The following is a 23200-nucleotide window of genomic DNA, read 5'->3' on the forward strand; positions in this document are numbered from 1 at the left end:
GAGCCCTCTTCCTATTAATTATTAAACCCTTGTGTGTTTCGAGGGTAATTGAATCCATGTTTCTAATTAGTTTACACTTAATTCATTAGAACAATTTTTTAAAAGGGCTGATGGATGTCCCAATAAGCCTTATGGGCAGTTAATGAATCTTTATTTAAAAAGAAATTGGACACCCACCAAACTGTTATCAGCAGTTACCTCCAGGGAGCAGGGCCAGGCCAAGGGCTCAGGAGATGAGGCACTTGGACTTTTTTTCTCTGAACACTAGTGCTTGACTTTTCAAAGTGCTATGTACCTATTACTTTCACTATTTCAGAGAATTTTTTTCAAAAGGAAAATGGGATGAATTTGTAAGAAAGAAAGAAAGAAAGAAAGAAAGAAAGAAAGAAAGAATCCACTAAATTTAAAACAAAGCGAAGATATCTTGAGTGGATGGGCAAGGGGGGAATCTTGGTTTCTGTCTCTAGGAGACCCATAGTTCCCTCCTCCTTTAGCCACTTAGCAGCATAGTGGCCTTAGATGCTTACCCAACTCCTACAAAAGGAATTATTATTATCTATTTTATGAGTATGCTGCTGAATTACTAGATAACAGGCATAGTGGCTGTTTAGAACTTTTCTGTGTGTCCCCACTTCCCTTCGGGAATGTGTCAAGTTCCCCATAGGGCATAGGAGGCTCCCCATGACCTGGCCCTGGCCCTGGCCACTCCCCACATTCCCGTGCCACCCCAGACACAAGGAGCCAACCCATTGCTATTCTGCATGGCCCTTCTTCTTGCTTCTGCTGGAAATTTCACACATACTATTTTCTTGGCTTGATACACTCTCCTCTCCCTCCTTCCATGCCCCGTTAGGGGTGTGTGTGTGTTACTACTCAGGCGCATTCTATCTCTGAGCTACACCCCCAGACATTTTTATGTTTGTTTTGGAACATGGTCTCACTAGATTGCTGAGAGTCTTGCTACGTTGCTGAGGCTGTCCTAAAAGCTGTGATCCTTCTGTCTCAATCTCCTAAGTACTGGGATCACAGGGTCCCAACTTTAGGGATCCCTTCCTCCAGAGAGCAATCATTCATTCATTCACTCTAGACATCTTTATCGAGCACCTACTATGTGTTAAACCCTGAAGCTACAATAGAAAGCAAAAGAGAAAGAGTTCCTATAATCACGGAGCCTGGTCTTCTTGGGAAGATGGACATAAATAAAAAATCAAATAATCTCTCTCTCTCTCTCTCTCTCTCTCTCTCTCTCTCTCCCTCTGCAAGGTAATCTGAGTGGGTATCACAGAGGAGTGAGGCATCACAGAGCAAGTCAGGTCACTTGCCCTGGGTGAGGAAGTGACCACTGAGTTTCGACACGAAGGATGAGTAAGAAATGAGCGAGAGCAGGGGCAGCCAGAGGGAGGGCGCCACCCCAGGCCCACAGGCGAGCATCCACAAAGACGTCCCCCGAGACGGTCAGCTTCCCTCATCAGAGCACTCAGCATTTGCATTGTTGGATTGTCTGCCGGATGACTCATCTGGCCCCTCAAGGTCGAGTGAGTTCCTTGAAGGCACAAGTTGTCTTGTCGACAGCTGTATCGCCAACACCTGGCACTCCTGATCGGCATTCAGTAAACATCAACTCTAGGACAGCGAGTCAATCAACCAACGGGTGGAGGGCAGAGGCTGGTGCCATCGGTGCTCCGTGTTGTCCTGTCTTCTCTCCCTTTTCCAGCATCCTCTATTTCAGATCTAAATAAAAGACTTCTTCCCCATCCCCGAGGTCCTCTCAGCCATCTCCTCCCTGTGAGGACACATTCCTGCAGGACTCTGGAGAGAGGACCTTCCAAGGACAACCCTATCGATATGCAAGGCACACACTTCAAGGAATCCATCAGATAGGTCCTTTGGAGGCCTCTACTGTGATACATATTCATAAGAAGACAGTAAATCTGGCAAATTTGTAGATTTTTTTTTACAACTTCTAAACAGGTGTCTAATGCCAGTTGAGTAAAATCTGCAACCAGCTCTGAATGACTGAAACCGCATTCCACCTTAGGCTGGCGACAGAATGTGTATTACCAGCAACCGAGGGAACCAGTTGCAGCACTTCCCATAATTTGAGCCCAAATGTCTAAATTAAGGGATGCTTAGCTGTGCTTAACTGGTGCCTTGATCACCAAGCACCCTAGAAACCCTCCAATATACAGCGATGCAGTTTATTAGCAGTGTCTCCATAGATTATGTTTGCTCGTGTTCCATTAGAAAACTTCATTCCACATTAAACTGCAACGCAATAGGACGTTTGCCAGCACAGAAAGGCCGTCTAATTGTGCAAAAGCAGAGACATGGGGCTTGTTTCAGTAATTCATCCAGGCAGGGCTGACACTGCATTATCTGGAAGGCACTTTGTTCTTTTCTCGCTAATTCCCAGACTCCTATAGGCTCCCCGGCCTTCAGGACCAGCTCGTACCCCTGATCCATTATGAGAAGAATCTGATCAGCTTCTATTGTAAATTTAATTTCAAGCAGCCAGACGCTGCCTTCTGGCACCCTGGGCGGTTACTGCTTGTGAATAGCACTTCATGGAATGTGAGATGCTCTCAAGGAGATGGCTATGAACTCCTGGTGGGGAAAGGGAGGCGTTGGGAGATGAGGCATCAGGAGATCTGTACATTACTCAAGCTGCGAGCAGGAGCCCACCGCACGCCTTCATCAGCGGTGCAAGGTGTGGCTGTCAGGACGGCATCAGAGGGCCCCACTCTGCAGAGGAGGAAACTGAGACTCACATAGGTGGATGTGCTTGCCCAAGGTCCCGGGCATAGAAAGAGAACTGAAACCCAGGTGTGTCTGAAGCTAAAGGCCTTCCCTCCACAAACCAACCTACCTCCGGGCTCCTCGGTCTCTGTGCTCCTGCACACACTGGGGGCCAGGTCGTTCTTTGCACGTGGTCAGATGTTGAGCAGTGCCCTGAGCCTCCACTCGACAAATGACATTAGCATTCCTGAGACTGGGGCAACCCACGGTGTGTCCAAACACGGCCCAATGTCTCCTGGGGGGCAAGTGTGCCTCCATTCAGGACCGCTGTTCTAACTCATGACTTACAAATTTCGTGGAATTTTGTGTTTTGTAAGTTTTGTACAGATATTTAAGTATTCATTTTGTTTATATCTTATCATAATTGAAAACAGTTTACACGCCTTCTCACCAACCAACGAATGAGGTTGATCTTGATATGCCCACTTTACAGATGGGGATCCTGAGGGTAAGAGTGGAAACGGGGAGGAGCTGGAGCAGAAATTCGTGTCATCTGTTTGTAAAACAAGCAGTTCATCGTGGGGCTCTGCCACAGCCAAAAAGAAGTAGACAGCTCAACTCCAGCTGCATGGCGCTTAGACTCTAATAGCAGCAGAGCTCACTGTTTCCAATGCAGCCCAGGAGTCAGGTGCTGGGAAAAGCAGGCTTAAACAGAGATGACTCTCCAGCATCCATAAATTAGGAAAAGAAAATCAGAGTGTCGGAAGGAAGAAAGAAGAGATGCACTAAAATGCAGCGGGGACAAAAACTGCAAAACATGTGCCTGTTGAGTTTCAGACAATAAATACAGAAAGCAGGCAATGCCAGCAGAAAGAAAACTGCTGCAGGCCTGCTGGAAGGCCTGTCCCTCTGCCTGTGTGGGAAGGGACAGGAGAGAGGACCATCAAGGGATCAGCAAGGCACTGATATATCACACACACACAGTACACACATGCACGTGATACACTGCACGTGTCCAATACACACATACCCACTTGTGTTTATACATATTATATGCATGTGTGTGATATATTGCATGCATACACATCACATACACATGATGTGTGCATCCATAGGTGTTACCTGCATATACCTGCATGCACATTACCTACACACACATGACACACACTATACATTTTATACATACACGTGGTGCGATACATATACAATGAATAATGCCACCTGAGCCCAGTGCTTTCTTCAGTGTCTTTTTACCATGCCTGCAATTCCCCAGTCTCAAAAATCTGATGGGAGGGCATAGAAGAAGAGTCAGGACAGGCCCCAAGCCCTCCAGAAAGGGCTGAGTACTAGGTCCTATGCACAGAAGGGCCAGGAAAGATGCAAACAATGCGTGCGCACTATGTGTGTGCAGCAGGGAGCCTCCTTACAACACCCCTGGCTGGTGGGTCAGTGTTGCCCCCATTTTACAAGTGAGGCTCACAGAGGCCAAATCTTGCATGAGGTCATCACATTAGTAAACGTACAGCCTTGGGGGCTGGGGTAATTTAGTGGTAGAGCACTTGCCAGCATGCACAAGACCCTGGATCCCATTTCCAGAATTGTAAAAGTTAAAATAAATAAATATAGAGCCTCACTAGGTATAAATCTAAGCCTGTCCCTGCCATACCCTACCATCTCACAGAAAACCCTGTAAGATATGACCCAGGTGTTCATTTAGGTGAGTGAAGGAAAGCAGAGTCACAAGTGTCCTGGTCGGCCAGGAGGACAGGAGGCTGGAATTCACTGAAGGCTGATCTAGTCCTTTTTTCTGTTTCCAAATCAGACACTGGGAGCCGGGCGTGGTGGCGCACGCTTGTAATCCCAGCATTTGGGAGGCTGAGACAGGAGGATCATGATATGCGGACAGCCTCAGCTACTTAGTGAGGCCCTCTGCAACTCAGTGAGACCGGGTTTCAAAATAAAGAATAAAAAACAGGGCTGAGGGTATAGTCAGAGGTAGAATGCCCCTGGGTTCCATCCTCAGTATCGCAAAACAAAAAATAAAACAAAACAAATAAACAAAAAAAAAATTCAGACACTGTGGAGTCATCCTTCACTCCTTTCTTTCTCTTGACTCTTTTTTTTTTTTTTTCAGTAGTATGGATGGAACCCAGAGGCATTCTACCTCCAAGAAACACTCCCAGCCCTAATATTTTTTTAGTTTTTTTTTTTTTCATTTATGAAACAGGATCTCACTGAATGGTGAAAGGCCTCACTAAGTAGCTGAGGCTGTCTGTGAACCGCAATCCTCCGGTCTCAGCCTCCCAGATGCTGGGATTACAAGCATGCACCACCACGCCCAGCTCACCATCTTCTTTCTCAATTGTTCTGGTCCAGGATCCTACCCTCTCTTGCCTGGCCTGACTGTCACCTGTCTGGTCCCCACCCCAATGCATTCTGTACATTGAAGCCATATAACAGCTAAAGCTAACGTCATACTTTATGGTGAAAAACTAAATATTTTCCCTCTACAATAGGGAACAAAACAAAGATTCCTTTCTCATCATTTTGACTCAGTATTGTATTGGAAGGTCTACCCAATCCAATAATAAAAAAGAAAGAAAGAAAAAAGAAGAAAGAAAGAAAACAGAAATAAAAGGCATGGCAGACTGGAAAGGAAGAACTAAAACTTTTTTATAGCCATTTATGGTGGCACATACTCATAACCCCAGTGCTTGGGAGGCTGAGACATAAGGATCACAGGTTTGTGGCCAGCCTTAGCAATCTGTGAGACCCTCTGCAACTTAGTGAGGCCCCATGTCAAAATAAAATATAAATTTGGGATGGGGTATAGCTTGGAGGTAGTGTGCCCCTGCGTTCAATCCTCAGTAGCACCAAAAAAAAAAAAAAAAAACCGATAAATAAATTAAATAAATAAATCTGTTTTATTTACAACACAGGTATAAGCAATACTCTCTGAACTAATAACGGATTCAGCAAGGTCATAGGATACAAGATCAACATATAAAAATCAGTTTCATTTCTATATATTTGAACTGGCTAGTCCAGAAATTAAATAAAATAAAAAAACAATTCTATTCACATTAACAATGAAAAGAATAAAATTATTTTATAAAAATGTTTCCATTTCAAGGTAGAAAGCAAGACAATATGTTAAACTTTCTCCATCTGATCCAAAAATTCTCATGGAAATGATCCAAGGTACATTAAGGGATGGAATATTTACATTAACTTTGAAAACTAAGAAAAAAGAAATAAATATCTGTCTACAAAATGCTAAGAAATTTCTACAAGATGCAGAGCCAGTAAGAATCCATTAAGAGAAAGGTTAGCCAGGCAGGATGTTGACAGAGAAATGCAGCTTAAATATGGTTTAGAAAAGTAACTTTAAGCACTGGTAGAATAAAAATCACAGAAAAAGCAAAGAAAACTTGCACTTGAAGACAGGAAAAAAAGAAGTAACAGTGAGGAAGCTTAAAAATAGAAAGCATTAAATGTCATAGAAGAGCAAACATATCGGTTATCACCCAAAGAGGCGAGTGGACTCAACTTTCCTGTTAAAGAATAGATTTCTGTAAGAATTTTTTTAAAATATATAACTATACACTGTACTAGGAGCTACCCTTAAAGCAATTAGATATATTAAAATAGAGGAATTGGCAAAGATAGAATAAAAAAGAGTGGTAATATTAGTTTCTAAATAGAATTTGAGGCAAAAATTTTGTAGAGCATAATTTTTATAGGAAAAATATAGAATTCACTGGGAAGATCTAAGGTTTAAAAATATTTTTTGTTCTGAAATTTTTCACATCAAAATGTGTAACATTAAGGGACTTAGAAATAATAGGAGAAAATGACAAAAACCAGTGAAAATGTACAACCAGTATATTGCTTTTCTTGACAAATACCAGTCAGGCAATAAATAAGGAATTAAAAACCTTTATAATATTTGTTACCCATATTCGACCACAGGATACATGTTCTTTTCTATAATATTTGTTACGCATATTCGACCACAGGATACATGTTCTTTTCTAATATTCATAGAACATTCACACACACACACACACACACACACACACACACACACCGATCTTATACAAAGGAGGGAAAGTTAACACATTCTCCAAAGTAGAAATCATAATTTGATCTTAATGCAATAAGACTAGATAATAATTTTTAAAGTATAAACAAATGTTACTTGAAATTTTGAGGAAAAACCCCTAGGGTCAGAGAAAGAACAAAACTGCAATTAGAAAACTCTTTCTGAAATAACAACTACCCATCAAAATTTATGGGATACGGTCAAAGTTGCACTTAGGGGAAAAATGCCTCTTAATGTTTTTATTATCAAACAAGAAATAATGGAACTAATTCAATTCACGAAACCAGCAAAAGAGCAACATCAGCCTAAGGTAAGTGGGAGAAAAGAATGGATAAAGATAAAAGCAGAATCAATACGGTAGATAATGGAGAGGGAATAAAATGGATAGCCAGAGCGCTGGAACTTTAAAAAGACCGATAAAACAGGCAAGGTTCTGGGAAACTAATCGGGTTAAAACAAAGAGAACGGGAGGCGCAGGAGCAGATGGAGAAAGGAGAAGCAGCCGGGTACTGCAAAGCTAGACATGTACCAGCCTGGGTTCCCATGCTTGACAGTGTCAATACAATGAGCGATTTTGTAGACGAACACCAAGATAAAAACTGATTCAAGAATAAGAAGAAACTCTGAACAGACTAGAACCAGGAAATGTTAAAAAAGCTACACAAAGATCCAAGGGTCCATCCCCCGGAAGAAGGACCACTCTGATACCTCCAGAGGCAGCACACTCCAGGGTTATCTGTATCATCCTCTGGGCTCAGTTCCCCTCCTGTGTCCCCCACGGTGTGAGCGCCTCTGGGTCCAGGGGTGCTGAGAAGCACTGGGCTTCTCCCTGCCCTTCTCCTGCTGACCCTGCAGGCCCTGAGCTACCCCTGAAATGAACTGAAATGAGCAGACCATGCATGGTATACAGTGAGGAGTCATGCAGAGATAACCTACCCCAGAGCCTCCTCCTCAATACGCTGGGCCACCCTCATGCAGGCCTGCCCATTCCCACACCCACAACAGGCAGTCCTTCCCCAGATGCCACACAGGAGGCCAACATGATACCCCAGGATCCTGCTGTCTTCCCCTTAGAAAGGCCTGCTCAGACCACCCTTTGCACACCAGCACCGACATCACCCTCTCTGAACAGACTAGAAAGCCTTGTGCCTGCTTTGTCTTCATGGTGTCAGATGTCTGAGATACTTCAGGTCCATCTCCCTGTTGCATGCAAACTCCAGGATGGCTGTGGCTTCCTGTTGCTCACTGCTGGGTCCCCAGTGCTTAAGCCAGTGTCCAGACATAATAGGTGCTCATGAAATATTTGTGGGCTGAATGAGTGAAGAGGACTCTAGTCCCTTTGACAAAGTTTCCCTGTACATCTGCTGTGCGCCAGGGATGAAGGATACTCCCTGCCCCTTCTGGAATGATCTACCAGGCCCCAGCTGCAGGTCTCCCAGATCTACCAGGCACTGCCCTGACAGCACAAGGATGGGGAGGGAAGGCTGGTGCCTGGCCTGTGGTGTGACTGTATTCCAGGAACCCGGCAGCCAAGGGCTCAGAAGCATCTTCAACAAAGCTTGGAGGTTAAGCACTTGGCTGGAAATGCTCATTAGTGCAACCAAGTCCGTAAAAGCAATTAGCACCTTGGACTCCCTAGAGCTTGGCTGGGAAGCCATTAACCCTTTGGCTTCCCAAGGAGCCTGGAAGTCTGGCTGGCAGGATGGGGCAAGCCTGGTGATAGAGCATGGGAGACCTCCAGGTCAACAAAGCCTGAAGAGCTATCCCTCCAGGGCCGTCATCTTTTCCCCCAAAGTCTGCCCTTCCTGTAGAGAGTAGAAGCCTTCATGCCCTGTCTTACTCCTCACGTGGACTCTCTCTTCCATGGGAGGCAGCTCTCCATAGAATTCTCTTCTATCTACTAGGATGGGGTCTGGAAGGGTGAGACCTTTCCCAAGCTCTTGATTCTACACCTGCAGCCAGGGCCACCCACTCTGATGCAAGGCAAATCCCAACAAAGTATGCACGGCTTCAAACACATGATGCAGGACATATTTACTGCCCCCCCACAGCCCTCAACCCCCAAATATAATGGGTTCAAAGGGGAAAATTAAATATTTCTGTATATGCAAAGAATGCCCACCAACAAATGCTCACACATACAGACCAAGATATGCAAAATTGTTTTCAGTAGAAAAGTAAATTTCCCTATAGCCCTTTTGTGTCCTCCCTCCAGTTTTCCCAAATGTCCTACTCATCTGTCCTGCCTGTTGGATACTATAAGTAGAAGAAAGAAATTGGGACTCTCAAAGAAAGCAGAGAAGCTGGCATGAGATTGTGTGCCTATAATCACAGTACTTTGGGAGGCTGCTACAGGAGGGTCACAGCTTAGAGGTCAGCTTCAGCAACTTAGTAAGAGCCTCAGAAACTTAGCAAGACCTTGCTTCAAGTTTTTTTTTTTAAAGCTGAGGGTATAGCTCAGAATGAAGATGGCCCCTGGGTTCAATCCCCAGCACTAAAATAGAAAGCAGGGCAGTTGAGGGAGGGCCTCATAACATCAGAGGCGGTGTTGATGACCATTAGCCTTTGACCCAAGGCCAGCAGGTTCCTCCTATGTGCCAGCTGCAAGCCTAGCTGTGTGCCACAGGAGTGTGGGAGGGCCATACCTCATCCGCAGGTTCTCTGGCTGGGGCGGGCCATCAAACACCGACAGGACGTCGAAGTCCTCTTCCAGGGCGAAGGACTGGAACACCAGCTGGATCCTGTGCTGGTCCTCCGCGGTGATGGTCCACGTGCAGTTGGCATAGTTGGGATAGCCATAAGGGAACCCCGGGCTCTCCACGGTCCCATTGGGACCTTGCAGCTGGAACGTGCAGTTCTGACCTGGGAGAAAGAAAGGGAGTGATTTAGCGTGGCCAGAAGAGTTCCTGGAAGCTTCCAGAGAGAAAGGAGCAACATGGTCAAGAATCCTTGAGCCAGCTGTCCAGATGCCACCAACGGACCAGCCTGTGCTCTGCACGGAGGGAGGGAGAGGGATCACTACCGTGACCTGTGCCCAGGTGATAAATCATGCAATACTCAAGTCTCAGAACAGCCCTGCGTGGTGGAAAACGAAGGCTTAGAGTTTAACTAAGAAGTAACCAAACTCGGGCGACACTCAGACATCATAGCAAGTGCAGGACCATTCCAGCCCCTCCCTTGTCCCCAGTTTGTGTTCCCCAGACCCTCCAGGGAAAATAAAGGCCATCAGCAGAGAGACCCCTCCTCACCGCAAGCCCTCCCAGCTGCCCCATGCCATCCTTCCTCCCACAGAGGAGCACCCTCCTCCATCTACGCAGGCTTCCCATTCTGCTCTTCTGTACTCTCTTACACATGTCCTATGGTCTCTTCCCCATCGGAATCTGCCCATTTTAAACTCTATCTTGCAGATATCATTCAGTTAACAGCTCCCCACTCCACTCCGCCTCTCCTCCACAACCCGATTTATAGAAAACACTTCGTCTCCATCTCCCTGTCCGTACTTCCTGCCCACACTCCAACCTGTCATTCTGCCTTCTGGTCCTGCCCACCCACCCCGGCAGCTCTAGCGAGGTCACCCACCATTGAATATTTTCCATCTTCCTGTTAACTGGCCTCTCGGCTGCCTCTAATACTGTTGTTCACACACTCTCTGGGCTGGGGCATCTCAGGGATTTCGGGGTGCACATGTCCCCTGAAGATCTGGCTCTCATAGACGTGGGAGGGGCTGAGAGTCTACACTTCTTCCTGGCTTCCCAGAGACAAGCTGCTTGGGGCCACACTTTAGGTGCCCCCCCCAAGCCCCACCTCAGGCTCATGACATCCCCCACTGACTGTGTCCTTCTGTTGCTCCCTCTCCCAGGTCATGGAATGGCCCCATCTTTTTGTCTAAATAGGACCCAAGTAGAAGGAACACCTTCCTCTCCTTCACAGCCCCCTGGATAATTTGTCACATTATTAATGTGTCTCAATCTCATTTCCCCCATAGTCCAGTCTTCCCTGACTCCCATAATAACTCCCACCCGCTCGGCCACTTTTGCTCTGGGCTTTGACAACCCATTCTTCACACTGCAGCCGGGAGCACCTTTTCAAAACAGAAATCCATCAGGTCATCCCCACCCCCATCTACTGTCCAAGCCCTCTGCTGTCCAAACCTTCAGTGGCTCCTCATTGCTCTTCAATAAGGAAAAAAACATTTAAAGTCAATGAGGGTCTCCTCAGGTCTGGCCCTAGTGACCTCTACCCGCACACCCAGCAACTTTCCGGCCAAGCCCCGCCTTCCTCAGTCCTTTGTACTGGCCACCAGCCACCGGCTCAGGACAGAGCCAGGAGCCCTTCCCGGGGCTGTTCCCTCTGCCCAGGACACTCTATCCTTCCTCCTTGGCATACTGTCCTTCCAGACGTCAGTCTAGTGTCCCTTTGCATTCAGGGCAAGCCCTCTAATGTCATATCCCTGCAACCTCTCTTTGGTACCACTTAACATAGTAGCACATTTCCATACTTTCAAATGATGGATTCCTGAGCATCTTCTCACCAGGCTGCACGCTCCATGGGAGCTGAAACACAAATGAGTTTGTTTGTTTGTTTGTTTGTTTGTTTGTTTGTTTGTTTGTTTTGCAGTACCAGAGATGGAACCCACGGGCATTGTACCTCGAAGCTACAACCCCAGCCCTATTTTTTTAGTCCTTTTTTTTTCTTTTTGGTGGTACTGGGGTTCCTGGAAACCCTTCTACCTCCGGCTATACTCCCAGACATATTTTTTATATTTTTATTTGGAAACAGGGTTTCCTAAGCCAGCAAGGCTGGCTTTGAACCTGCAGGGCCCTCCAGTCTCTACTTCCCAAGCGTGGGGATTACAAGCATGTGTCACCATGCTTGGTCCTTTTTTATTTTTCTCGCTGAGTTGCAAAGGGCCTCGCTATGTCACTAAGTGTCTGAGGCTGTCTGTGAATCACGACCCTCCAGTCTCAGCCTCCCAAAAGCTGGGATTACAAGTGAGTGCCACCATGCTTGGCAAGTTTCCCATCTTTGAATCTGTTCCTCAAGCTCAGTAGCAGGCACACGGCACATGGTAACTCATCCATAACGTGATACAGTCCATGTACTGACTTCATGTTGGCTGGACACTCTTCTAAAAGCTTACCCTATACTGCTTGTATAATGTGACCTCCCTGAAAGGTGGACAGTATTCATACCATCTCCATTCTACAGATGCAGAAATAGGGCACAGGAAATTAAAGACTGCAGCCCACACACTTTCTCAGAGGTGGATTTAAACGTAAGTGGTCCACTCCCTTTTCTGTGATGCTGATGCACTGACTCAACGCTAATTTTTTTAAAGCCACTTTAGGGATTAACTGACAAAGGACACTTAATCTCTAAAATGACTTCAATATTAGGAAATCTCTTAATACAAAGTATCCCATTAAAAGAGGGAAAAAAGTTAAGGGCTTCTGAATAAATGCTAAAGAGGCATTTAATAAAATTAGACACGTAACTCTGATTAAAATAAGCATTTGGAACTAGGAAAAAAAGAACATTGCCTTTCCATGATAAAACATCCATTTTCAAACAATGCCCTACATCATACTAACAGTGAGACATGGTTAAGATGGAGAATAAGGCAGAGATGCCACCACCCCCCGGGATCACATACATGCCTTGTGGGAAGAGCTAACCCATGCAACACAAGAAGAAAGAAATCAGAAAGGGAGAAGCAAAAAAAATGGTTTGCAGATGATACATTAATGTACCTAAAAGCCTGGGAGAATCAATTATAAAGCAATTAGAACTAAGAAGAGATTTCAGTAAAGTAGCCAAATGCAAAATAATATACAAAAATCAATAACATTCCTGTGAGCCAACAGCAGATAAAAATTATAAAAGTTCCTGTTTATGGTAAGTGCAAAGTGCATATGCTATGTAGAAATAAATTTAGTAAGAAATGTGTAGGCACTACATGAAAATAATTTTGGCAGAGGGATTTAAATTTTTTGAATAATTGGAGAGACAAAGCATAATTTTGAATGGAAAGACTAACTACTGAAAGGTTAATTTATAATATTAACCTCTTGAAAAGTTATCAAAAAGTTAATTTATAAGCCTAATACAATGCTGATCAAAAGCCTAATGATCTGTTTCAAATTTTCCAAATGACACCTAAGTATAACTGGAAAAATAGGTTATTATAGACAATGCATTTTTTTAAGGTAGTGAATTTAGTGACCTCATCCTACAGGATACTAAATAGCATCATGAATGACACATGAAAAATAACTCCAGGGTGGTCCCAGGATGGACAGGTAGAACATGAGATGGTAGTGTAAGAACTACATTTATGAATTTTATGTTAAATACATAAAAAATACACATAAGAGCCGGGCATGGTGGTGCACACTCATAATCAATCCCAGCATTTGGGAGGATGAGACAGGAGGATCGTGGTTCATGGACAGCCTTAGCTACTACTTACGCCCTTTGCAACTCCATGAGACCCTGTTTCAAAATAAAAGAATAAAAAATAGGACTAGGGGTGTAGCTTGGAGGTAGAATGGCCCTGGGTTCCATCCCAATTACCTCCAAAGAAAAAAATACACACACGCGCGCGTGCGCGCGCACACACACACACACACACACACACACACACAACTATTTTAAAATCAATGAAGTCTGATATAATGGTGCACACCCATAATCTCAGCTGCTCCGGAGGCTGAGGTAACAAATTCAAGGCCAGCCTGGGCAACTCAGTGAAACTCTGTCTCAAAATAAAATTTAAAAGGCTAGGGATATAATTCAGTGGTAGAGTGCTTGCCACACATGTGCATGGGTTTGACCCCTAGTACCATAAAAAATAAAAATAAATGAGGAAAAAAAAAGATTTTTGCGGGGTCAACTAATTATCCATTTAGAGAAAAAACTGAGTTGTCTCCCTGACTCATGCCATGTAGCAAAATAAATTCCAGATGGAGTGAAGAGTCAAATGGGAAAAAAAAATGAAGTCAAAAAACAATTAGAGGAAAATATAATTATCTGTCATTTTCTGAACATTAAAAAGATGTGGGAGATACAAGAATCATAATTTTTATATGAAAAGTATATGTATGTTAAGAACAGAAATAAAATCAAAGGGCATATTAAAATTTTAGGTAGAAAAGTAATATCCCTAAAAGTGAAATAACTATTACTAATAATGGGGAAAGGAACAAGTCTTACATCTAAAAATGTTGGACATGGTCTGTACAAGCTAGCTTACAAAAGAAGACATAAGTAGCCAGAAAACCAGAAAAACACCCAACTGTAATAATAATAAATAAAACTTCTATCTCTAAAATTTGCAAAGGGGCCCTGTGTAACCTTGACTAAACTTCCCTTTAACAGGCACCAGATCCACTCAGCTTATGTCCCTAAAACCTGCCTGGAGAGATGTCACTGCATCATGTCATTCATCCATCCATCCATTCATTCATTCCTCCCTCCAGGTTGGAGGACCCTATGATTCCTATGATAAGTCCCAGCTCCCAGATCATAGCCTGGACATAAGAAAATCCATCCATGGGACAGTACTGTGCTAAAGAGGTCCACAGAGTGATTTGATTCTGGATCATGGGCCCCACAGGGGCTGCATCTTCAGGGCCACCCCATTCACGTCATGGACAGTCACTGATACCAGCATTCCCAGCACTCCAGACAACTGTGTCAGCTCAGACCTGTCCAACACTAGAGATGCCCGATTCCAAATTGGGGTATGAATACGACTTTCCTGCTAAGAACAGAGCCCCTGGCCACATTTCCCATGGACTGGAAAGGTAGCAGAGCAGGGAAAAAAATAGAAGGCAGACATCCAGAAGGCAGTTCCAGGTAGGAGAAGGTGACCAAAGGTGGTGAACAGCACCTACAGACTAAGATCAAAGTCTCGGATGAGGTCACTGGGTTTGCTGTCTAAATGGTCCCTCTAACAGAACGTGGAGAGCAGGACCTTTGTTCCAACCCCTGCCGCGTCCCCAGCGTCTACAGTTCAATGAGCTTCCGCTTGTGGATCCGTCATTTCGGCAAAGGCAGGTGGGAAGGGAGCAAGATGCCCAGAGGCCAGACCCTATAAGGCAGAGATAGAATTGGCAGGCGACCTTGCAAGGCTGTTACGTTTTCAGCAATAACATATATATTGTTCACGGTAGAAGATGTGAAAAATATAGGCAAGATTTTAAAAAAAAAAGAGGAAATGATTATAATCTCACTTTCCTTCCAGAGGCAACTGCCGTTAATATTTTTTATTTTTCTTTCTAGATTTTTGCCATGCATATTTCATGTTGTTGAGTTAATACTGTGTATATATAATTCTGGGAACTCTTTTCATGGTAAATTATTCTTAAATCTTCAATTACAAAAGGCACTGTGCACTTGTAACACATGGAAAGATGTATGTATGTAACACAAATCCAAAGGAATAAAATGCTGATCTTCAGGCGCCCTCCCTTACACTCGAGTTCACAGCCCCGCTTGCGTTCCCCCCACCACCACCCTTTCCTTCCTCTCTCGTGAAAACATATGGACACATTTTGGAAGAAATTTTATGATTTTGTTTTAAAAATGAGATCGTAGTTCAGTTCACTTCTCAGCAACTTGCTTTCTTGCTTAACAATACGGCGGGGACGCCTTCCAGGTCAGTAGATACAAATTCAACTTATTTCTTATATAAATGTGTACTATTCCCCAGCATGGATGTATCTCAATTTATTCAACCACTCCTCTGTTGATGGTCATTTGGGTCAGTTCTTGGTTTTCTTTCGTAACAACTCAGTAAACATTATAGCGGGAGTTTCCCCCTAAGATTGGAATCTGTTCATAAACAGCATTTTAAATGGATGTACAACAGCCCAAGGTATGGTTATACTCAAATTTACCCAACCATTCACCTACTGTCCAGCATTTAAATTGTTTCTGGATTTTATCTTTCTTTGGTATCCTGTTATAAATGAGACCTTGGACCCTTGGCGAGGTCTGATGATAGGATGCTCGTCAGTGCAGTGGAAAATGCATTCCCATGGCCAGAGTCCTAGAATCCATGTTCACCTGAATGGTAACGATGTCCGGCTTTGCCTTCTGGTGGGGTATTGTCCGTATCAGGCTGGCGGCTGAGCTCTGTGGCAGGTACTGTCAGGGATGGTTAGAAAGGACTAGAAGCCTAGTTCATGTGAACCCCCCCCCCCTGATATCAAACAGATGTTGGTGAGTTGAGAAGGTTATAGCCCAGGGCGACCATTCCAGACTGAAACACGAGGCAGAGGGAGCCCGTGCCAAAATGGTCATCTCTTCAAGACTACCAAGGTGAGCTCCTTCCAAGCAAAGGCGACCTGCTCTTCACATCTGCTCGCTGGCCTTCTGTTCCCTACTTGTATCGGGAGGGCACCTTGCATTTCCCTCCCCGTGGCCAGGGCAGTCCGCCCACTCTTGCCCATGTCTCCGACCTGTGGTCAAGGCAGCTACCAAACAGCACTGAAGCGCAGGAACAATCTCGGGAGACTAGACTCTTGAGGCTGTGTTTCGCTCATTTGTTTTTGGAAGATTTCCCCAGGACAGACTTCCCAAAGTACAGACTTCTGGGTGGAGGAGTAGAAACATCTCTGAGACGTTGGCTCTGGATCATCAAAATACTTTCTAGAAAACATATATATTTTCAATTATATTCTGGACAGACATGTCTAGGAATGCCCATTTTGAGGCATCTTTGCCAACATTGTGGATTATCTTAAAGAGAAGTTCTTGTCTGCCTCATAGGCGCAAAAACTATGATTGCGTTTTAGTGAGCATTTCTTTATGACTCAGACCCCAGCCTTTCAGCTTCTCTTAATAACTTTAATCCTCCCTTCAGAAACTAAATGGTGGCAACTTTAGCCCCTTTCTCTTTGTGGTATTTATTTTTACTGATTTCCATGTTTATACATTATATGTAAACGGATGCATCATCATGCTATACATTTGTTTTATAGTTGTTTGGGCCTTTTAGTTTTATGGTGTTTGATATATTTAAGTCTCCATATTTTCTGTGCACAAGTCTTTTATAAGGTCTTACTGTTTGTTATCCGTTTATACTAACTATAGAGTCACAGTTTTCATTTTCTGTCTTGTTTGTTGTCAATGCTTTTCTACCTGGTTGTATGCTGTTGGTGTTGTTTAGAGTCTTTGTGTAGATTAGAATGTTAGGCTTTTACGGACATCTGAGCATCCCTCTCTCTCTCTCTCTCTTTTTTTTTTTTTTTTTAGAATATTGTTCCGTTATTTACACTGAGAAAGTTTCCTCTCAGTGATGGGTTGGTGTCTCATCTCACTAAACCAACAAAGCCAAAGTCTTTTCTGTGGCTCCCCAAACCCTAAAGCATAGGCACCTCACCACCCATGGGCCTCTCCTGCCCCCCATCCATCCCTCATCCCTGTGACCTGGCTGCTCTGCCTCCCGGGTATCACCACACGCCCACCTCAGAACCCTTGAATCTGTGGCTCCGTTAGCAAAGAAGACCCCCGCCCCGGGGCTCTGAGACCCCCTCCCTGACTTCTTTCAGGGAAGTATTACATCCTCAGAGACAACCCTGTGCAAAACCTAGGCCAGTCTCCTCTCAGACCTGGTGCTTCGGGCTCCCTTACTTTTCTCCCTAACACAAGCACCTCTGGTGTGCATTTTCTTATTTCCTTCACTGTCCATCTTCAGCAGAATGTGACATCCACAAGAGCAGCAGGGGTACCATTTTGCTTTCTATCTCCAGACCCCAGGCCTGCACCGGCCACTTAGCAGATGCTCATTGAAGGATAGTTAGCTAGCCTGGCATGCCTGTCATCTGGTACTTGGGAGGCTGAGACAGGAGGACCACAGGTTCAAGGATAGCCTTGGCACCTTACTGAGACCCTCAGAAACCTAGTGAGACTATTTCAAACTAAAAAAAAATAAAAAGGGCCACAGTGTAGTTGGTGGGAGCCGGGGGGAGAGAATGGCCCTAGATGTCTAGGACCAAAACGGAGAGCTGTTGGCTAAAGGAGCACATGCATGTTAACTGGCCACCGAGCTCTCTGCATCTGGCTGACTTCACGTACTTGAAGGCTCCTGACCTCTTCCAGAAAGACTGCTCAGAATACACAAGTATTCTCCTGTGTTTACTTACCTTTCACTAGGGACATCGTTGATGTTACCAGTGGGGTCATCACATTTCTATGGCTATCTTCATCAGCATTATTTCTTGAGATTTTATCCACATTTGTTCCCCAGCCCCTAGCCTAGTGCTTGCCTTCAGTGGACACTTGGTATATAATTTTTGAATGAGTGATTGTGTGAAATAAGTTAATCTTAGTATTAATATTCAGACAATACCCACCAAATTCATTTGTATATTTTTGGCTTATTTGGGAGATGGTTTAGTGAAAATGTTAAAAGCATAGGTTTTAGAAGCAAAAGCTATGGGTATATATTTCAGGTTTGCCATTTAAGTACCTTGTGGACTATTTATTTGGACTCTTTAAACCTTAGTTTTGACATCTTTAAAATGAACATCTTCTAGAATGACTATACAGATGAATATCATGCTATCTCCTAAATTGCTAAAGCTCAGTATAGTACCCAGCACGCTATAATTGACCAGTAAATATCGGCTAATGTTTCAGTAAAGATTTATACTTTTCTTTATATAGGTCCAAGTCATATCTCATTAAGGTTATTCCCAGAAATTTTATGCACTTCTCTTTACTCTAGTGAATGACATTTCTTCCTATTTTTTCTAACCAGTTATTACTGATATACAGAAAATTATTGATTTCTATATATTCATCTCACATCCAACCAGGTTTCTGAATTTTTCTCATTCTAAAGATTTCTCAGTTGATTCCTTTGGGCATTTTAGGTACACAATCATGTTGTCTACAAATAATGATAATTTTGAGGAGATAACTCTTTTGAGAAGTTTGGCAGGAAAATTCAATTCGATTCAGCAAATATTTATTGACTGATAAGGTCAATTTGGTACAAATTTAGTTGGAGACGCCAGCGGGATATCCAGACGAAGATGGCCAGAAGGCAATTAGGCTGCAGACTGGTGTTTGGAAGCACAGTCTGGACTGGAGGTAGGGATCTGTCAAGGCTGTTCAATTAATGAAGTTGCCCTACGAGGGACCACAGAGGAGCGCTGCAGATGCTGGATAAGTCATCATGGCCGCTGCAGGTATTTCACCTGCCACACGGAATGCCACTGGACACCTTGGGTCTACCATCAGCCTCTGGCCCATTTTTTGCATGCCTCCTGGCAGGAGTTACTTGTCTGGAGACAGGAGAGGCCAGGGTCAAGCAGTACCATTGGCTCTTTGCCGTAGTCCCATAGAAGAGGGCCAAGAACTGGGTTGTTGGGGATACTGGAGTCCAGCCTCATCTTAGCCCTCTCCCCAGCACATCGTATGCTTCGGCCACACCAAATAGCTCATCATCTGCAAAGACCCCAGGTCCTTGCAGGGCTTTATGCTTTGCCTGGAACTCCCTTCCTCATTGTCTCTACCTAGTACATTGAGATCACCTTCCAGATTCAGCTCATGAAGCACCTCCATCTTACAGCATCCCGGGTTTCCCAGGTAGGTGTCTGACTTTCTCTCTCTCTCTCTCTCTCTCTCTCTCTCTCTCTCTCTCTCTCTCCCAACCCTGTCTCCCCACAGCAACAATTATGCAACCCAATACCAGACTCCAGACCGCCTCTCCCAATTCATGTCTTTCACAAAAACAAAAACAACTTGCCAGTTTTGCTTACAACTCTTAGATGGCTTCTCTGGGTAAAGCCCCAAACCCTAAATATGGCACACCAGATTCCTCATGAGCACACAAGACTCCCCTGCTCCCCTGCCAGCCTTTGCCTTCTGCAGCCTTCCTTTAAAGGACACTGCAGCTGGAGCCAGACTCACTTTGGGTCCATATTGTTGCCCACTCTGAGCCTTTAAGAATGTTGTTTCCAAACCGGGTGCAACGGCGCAAGCCTGTAATTCTGGTACTTGGGAGGCTGACAAGAGGATCACAGGCTCAAGGCCAGTCTTGGCAACTCAGTGTGACCTGTTTCAAAATAAAAAGTAAAGCCAGGCGTGGTGGCGCGTGCTTGTAATCCCCGCGCTTGGGAGGCGGAGACAGGAGGATCGCGCAGGTTTGAAGCCAGCCGCGCTGGCTTAGGAGACCCTGTTTCCAAAATAAAAATGTAAAAATAGGTCTGGGAGTGTAGCCCCGAGGTAGAAGGGCTTCCAGGAACCCCAGTACCACCAAAAAAATAAATAAATAAAATAAAATAAAATAAATAAAAAATAAAAAGTAAGCCGGGCATGGTGGTGCATACTTGTAATCCCAATACTTGGGAGGCTAAGACAGGAGGATTGCAAGCTTGCGGCCAGCCTCAGCTACTTAGTAAGGCCCTTTGCAATTTAAAAAATAAATAATAAAACACAGGGCTAGGGGTAGAGCTCAGAAGTAGAATGCCCCTGGGTTCAATCCCTAGTATTGCAATAAATAAATAAATAAATAAAATTTAAAAGGGCAAAGAGTATAGTTCAGAGCTAGAATGCCCCTGAATTTAATGCCTAGTACCAAAAAGAAAAAAGAAAAAGTGCTATTTCCCTTGACTTAAGCGTGCTTTCCCTGTATCCTGTTTACATACACTCTGCTCATCCTTTAGGTCTCAGCTTAGACGCCACCGCCCTAGGAGACCTTCCTGACCACTGCACTAAACTGCACTCCCCTCCCCCAACCACACCCAGCTGTGTGTTCTCAGGACCACATGTCTCCAGTCTCATCTTGCTAAGGCCATTCCCAGATAGTTTGTGCACTTTTTATTACTCTAGCAAATGATATTGCTTCCCATTACTGGCTCACAGGACACACGTCACGACATTGTCTGGCATCCATTTTCCCCTCTACGTGGCTACTTTGGCAGGAAAAGCTAGATACAGTTCAGACAAGAGACACAGAGGCATGTGCCACTATAAGCAAGCCTCCTGTGGGAGGACAGCAGGTTGGACACTTAGTGGTTGGTCCACTGAGGTAGACACTTGTCCACCCAGATAAAGAAGAATTTGTGGAGGACATACCGTATACACCTGTGCCCATTTCCCCTGGGCCCCACCAGGCCAGGGCTGACATCTACTGCCACCCTCCTGAGGAGACATCAAGGCCAAATGAGAGAATAGGACCCATAATACCTGGCATGCAGCCTAGAATCCATCAGGTGCCCAGGAGAGAGCTGTGTGATGGCTGCACCTGGCATATAACTGCACGAGTCTTTGATGCTACTACACTGAGGACCTAGAGCCATTTCAGAGTCCTTGGCATCTCTGTATCCCTAGTGCCACGTCCACAGTCTGCCATGCTGTGCACATGGATATGCAGTGGGCATTGAATGAGAGAATTATCACCGTGGTTTCTTTTCTTTCTTTCTTTCTTTTTTTTTTTGTGGTCCTGGAGATAGAACCCAGAGATATTTGACATCAAGCTACACCCCCAGCCCTATATTTTATTATTTAATTTGAAACAGGGTCTCACTGAGTTGCAGAGGGCCTCACTAAGTAGCTGAGGCTGTCCGCGGGCTGCAATCCTTCTGTCTCAGCCTCCCGAGTATTGGAGTGACAAGCATGCGCCACCATGCCTGGCTTCATGGTGGTTTCCAATGACATCACACACTGACATTTTTCCCCCTAGAGTTCTTAACAAAGAGATTTCCATTAAGAACTAAAAGTAGCCAGGCGTGATGGCGCAGGCTTGTAATCCCAGCATTTGGGAGGCTGAGACATGAGAATCGTGGTTCAAGGCCAGCCTCAGCTATTTAGTGAGGCCCTCTGCAACTCAGTGAGACCTTGTTTCAAAAATAAAGAATGAAAAATAGGACTGGGGCTGGATATGGTGGTGCACGCTTGTAATCCCAGCATTTGGGAGGCTGAGACAGGAGGATTGGTTCGAAGCCATCCTCAACTACTTAGTGAGGCCCTTTGCAACTCAGTGAGACCCTGTGTCAAAATAAAAAATAAAAAATAGGGTTGGGGGTGGAGCTGAGAGGTAAATGTCCCTGGGATCTGGCCCCAGTACCACAATTAAAAAAAAAAAAAAACATTGTCCAGATTCTTAGCCATTCCTAGTGAAAGTTAGAAATATCCTTGCTATAAAATGTTTCTAGGAATCTAACGTCCCACTTTGTTCATTCATTTCAGGGAATTTTCAGGTCAAGGTTTCCTCACCTTTGTAATTCCATGGCCCCTTTGGCAGTTTGGTGACCCCCCCTTTGAATAATGTCTTTAAATCTGTAGAGCAAAACACATAGAATGGTAAAAAGGAAACCAATTATACTGCAATACAGCTTTCAAAATATTTTGAAAATGTATAGCTTAGTAATATAGGTACTCCTTTATTGGTGAGTTAGCACTAAGCTCCACCAGCAGGTCTGATAAGTATTGTAGTCTGAGGCATACAGGCCAAATAGACATGGTTAAAACAACTATAATGTTCTATGGAAATACCCTGTGATCTTGTCATTGACAAATTCACAGGTGCTGCTAATACCAGCATGCTGTGTTGCCTATATTCATGATTGATAGAAATGCTAAGTTTCAAATAAAGGTGTAATTTTCCCCATCCAAGTTAGGGACTCCCTGAATTCCAATAAAATCTCAGGTCCAAGACAAATTGGATCTTTCATTCGGCAGACTGGGGTAGGATTGCCTAGTTCCAGGCATTTCATGTGTATTGAGAGGGGGTTAGTAGGTGGTAGGGGATGAAGACATGGAAGAGGTAGGTTTTGTATCATACCATCTATGGCTTGAAGGAGCTCACAGGGAGTGACATGAACAGACAGTCCTGGCTGTCTTGCTGTGCCTCTTCTTGGTGAATGGCTCAGGAAGACCACACTGCTAGATCTCAGGGGAATGGAGGGACATGGATACAAACCAACCTACAACACCTGGAGTTCTTACGTAGATATGAGAAGGAGACTGACTTTTATCTGGGAGCTCGACCAACACCATCTCCCTGACATTTGTGATGGCCTTGTGAAATGGCTACTTTACCTCTGTCCCTTATGATTTTCCAAGTGGAGGCATTAAAGCTCGTCCAGGTGTACAAATATGTTCAAGGTTAAAAAAGTAGACGTGGAAGAGCTGGGATTCAAACCCAGATCCTTATGGAAGCAAAGCTCAGGCTTTCCAACCCCGCCACCTCTCCCTCCAGCAGGCTGCAAGGACTTCACGCTACCAAAGCTATAGCCCTGGTTCCGCTCTGCACCCCACACCATGGGACACAGCCTGGGATTTGCTGAAAAGAGCTTAGCGCAGTTGCCATGCCTCAGGGATGTGGGGACAAAACAGGTCTCC

At 44.6% G+C, this 23200-nt stretch overlaps 1 protein-coding gene across 1 annotated transcript in view; it reads right to left on the reverse strand.

Annotated features, from left to right (window-relative positions):
- Positions 1-23200, reverse strand: part of CSMD2 (CUB and Sushi multiple domains 2) — a gene marked incomplete at both ends in the record, with an annotated part of 613548 nt that overhangs the window by 539573 nt on the left and 50775 nt on the right. Inside the window, 1 exon segment of the mRNA XM_080690534.1 lies at positions 9487-9703. Coding sequence (XP_080546660.1) covers positions 9487-9703 — 217 coding nt within the window.

The sequence above is a fragment of the Muscardinus avellanarius genome (assembly GCF_963383645.1).
Source record: "Muscardinus avellanarius genome assembly, chromosome: 3".
NCBI lineage: Eukaryota > Metazoa > Chordata > Mammalia > Rodentia > Gliridae > Muscardinus > Muscardinus avellanarius.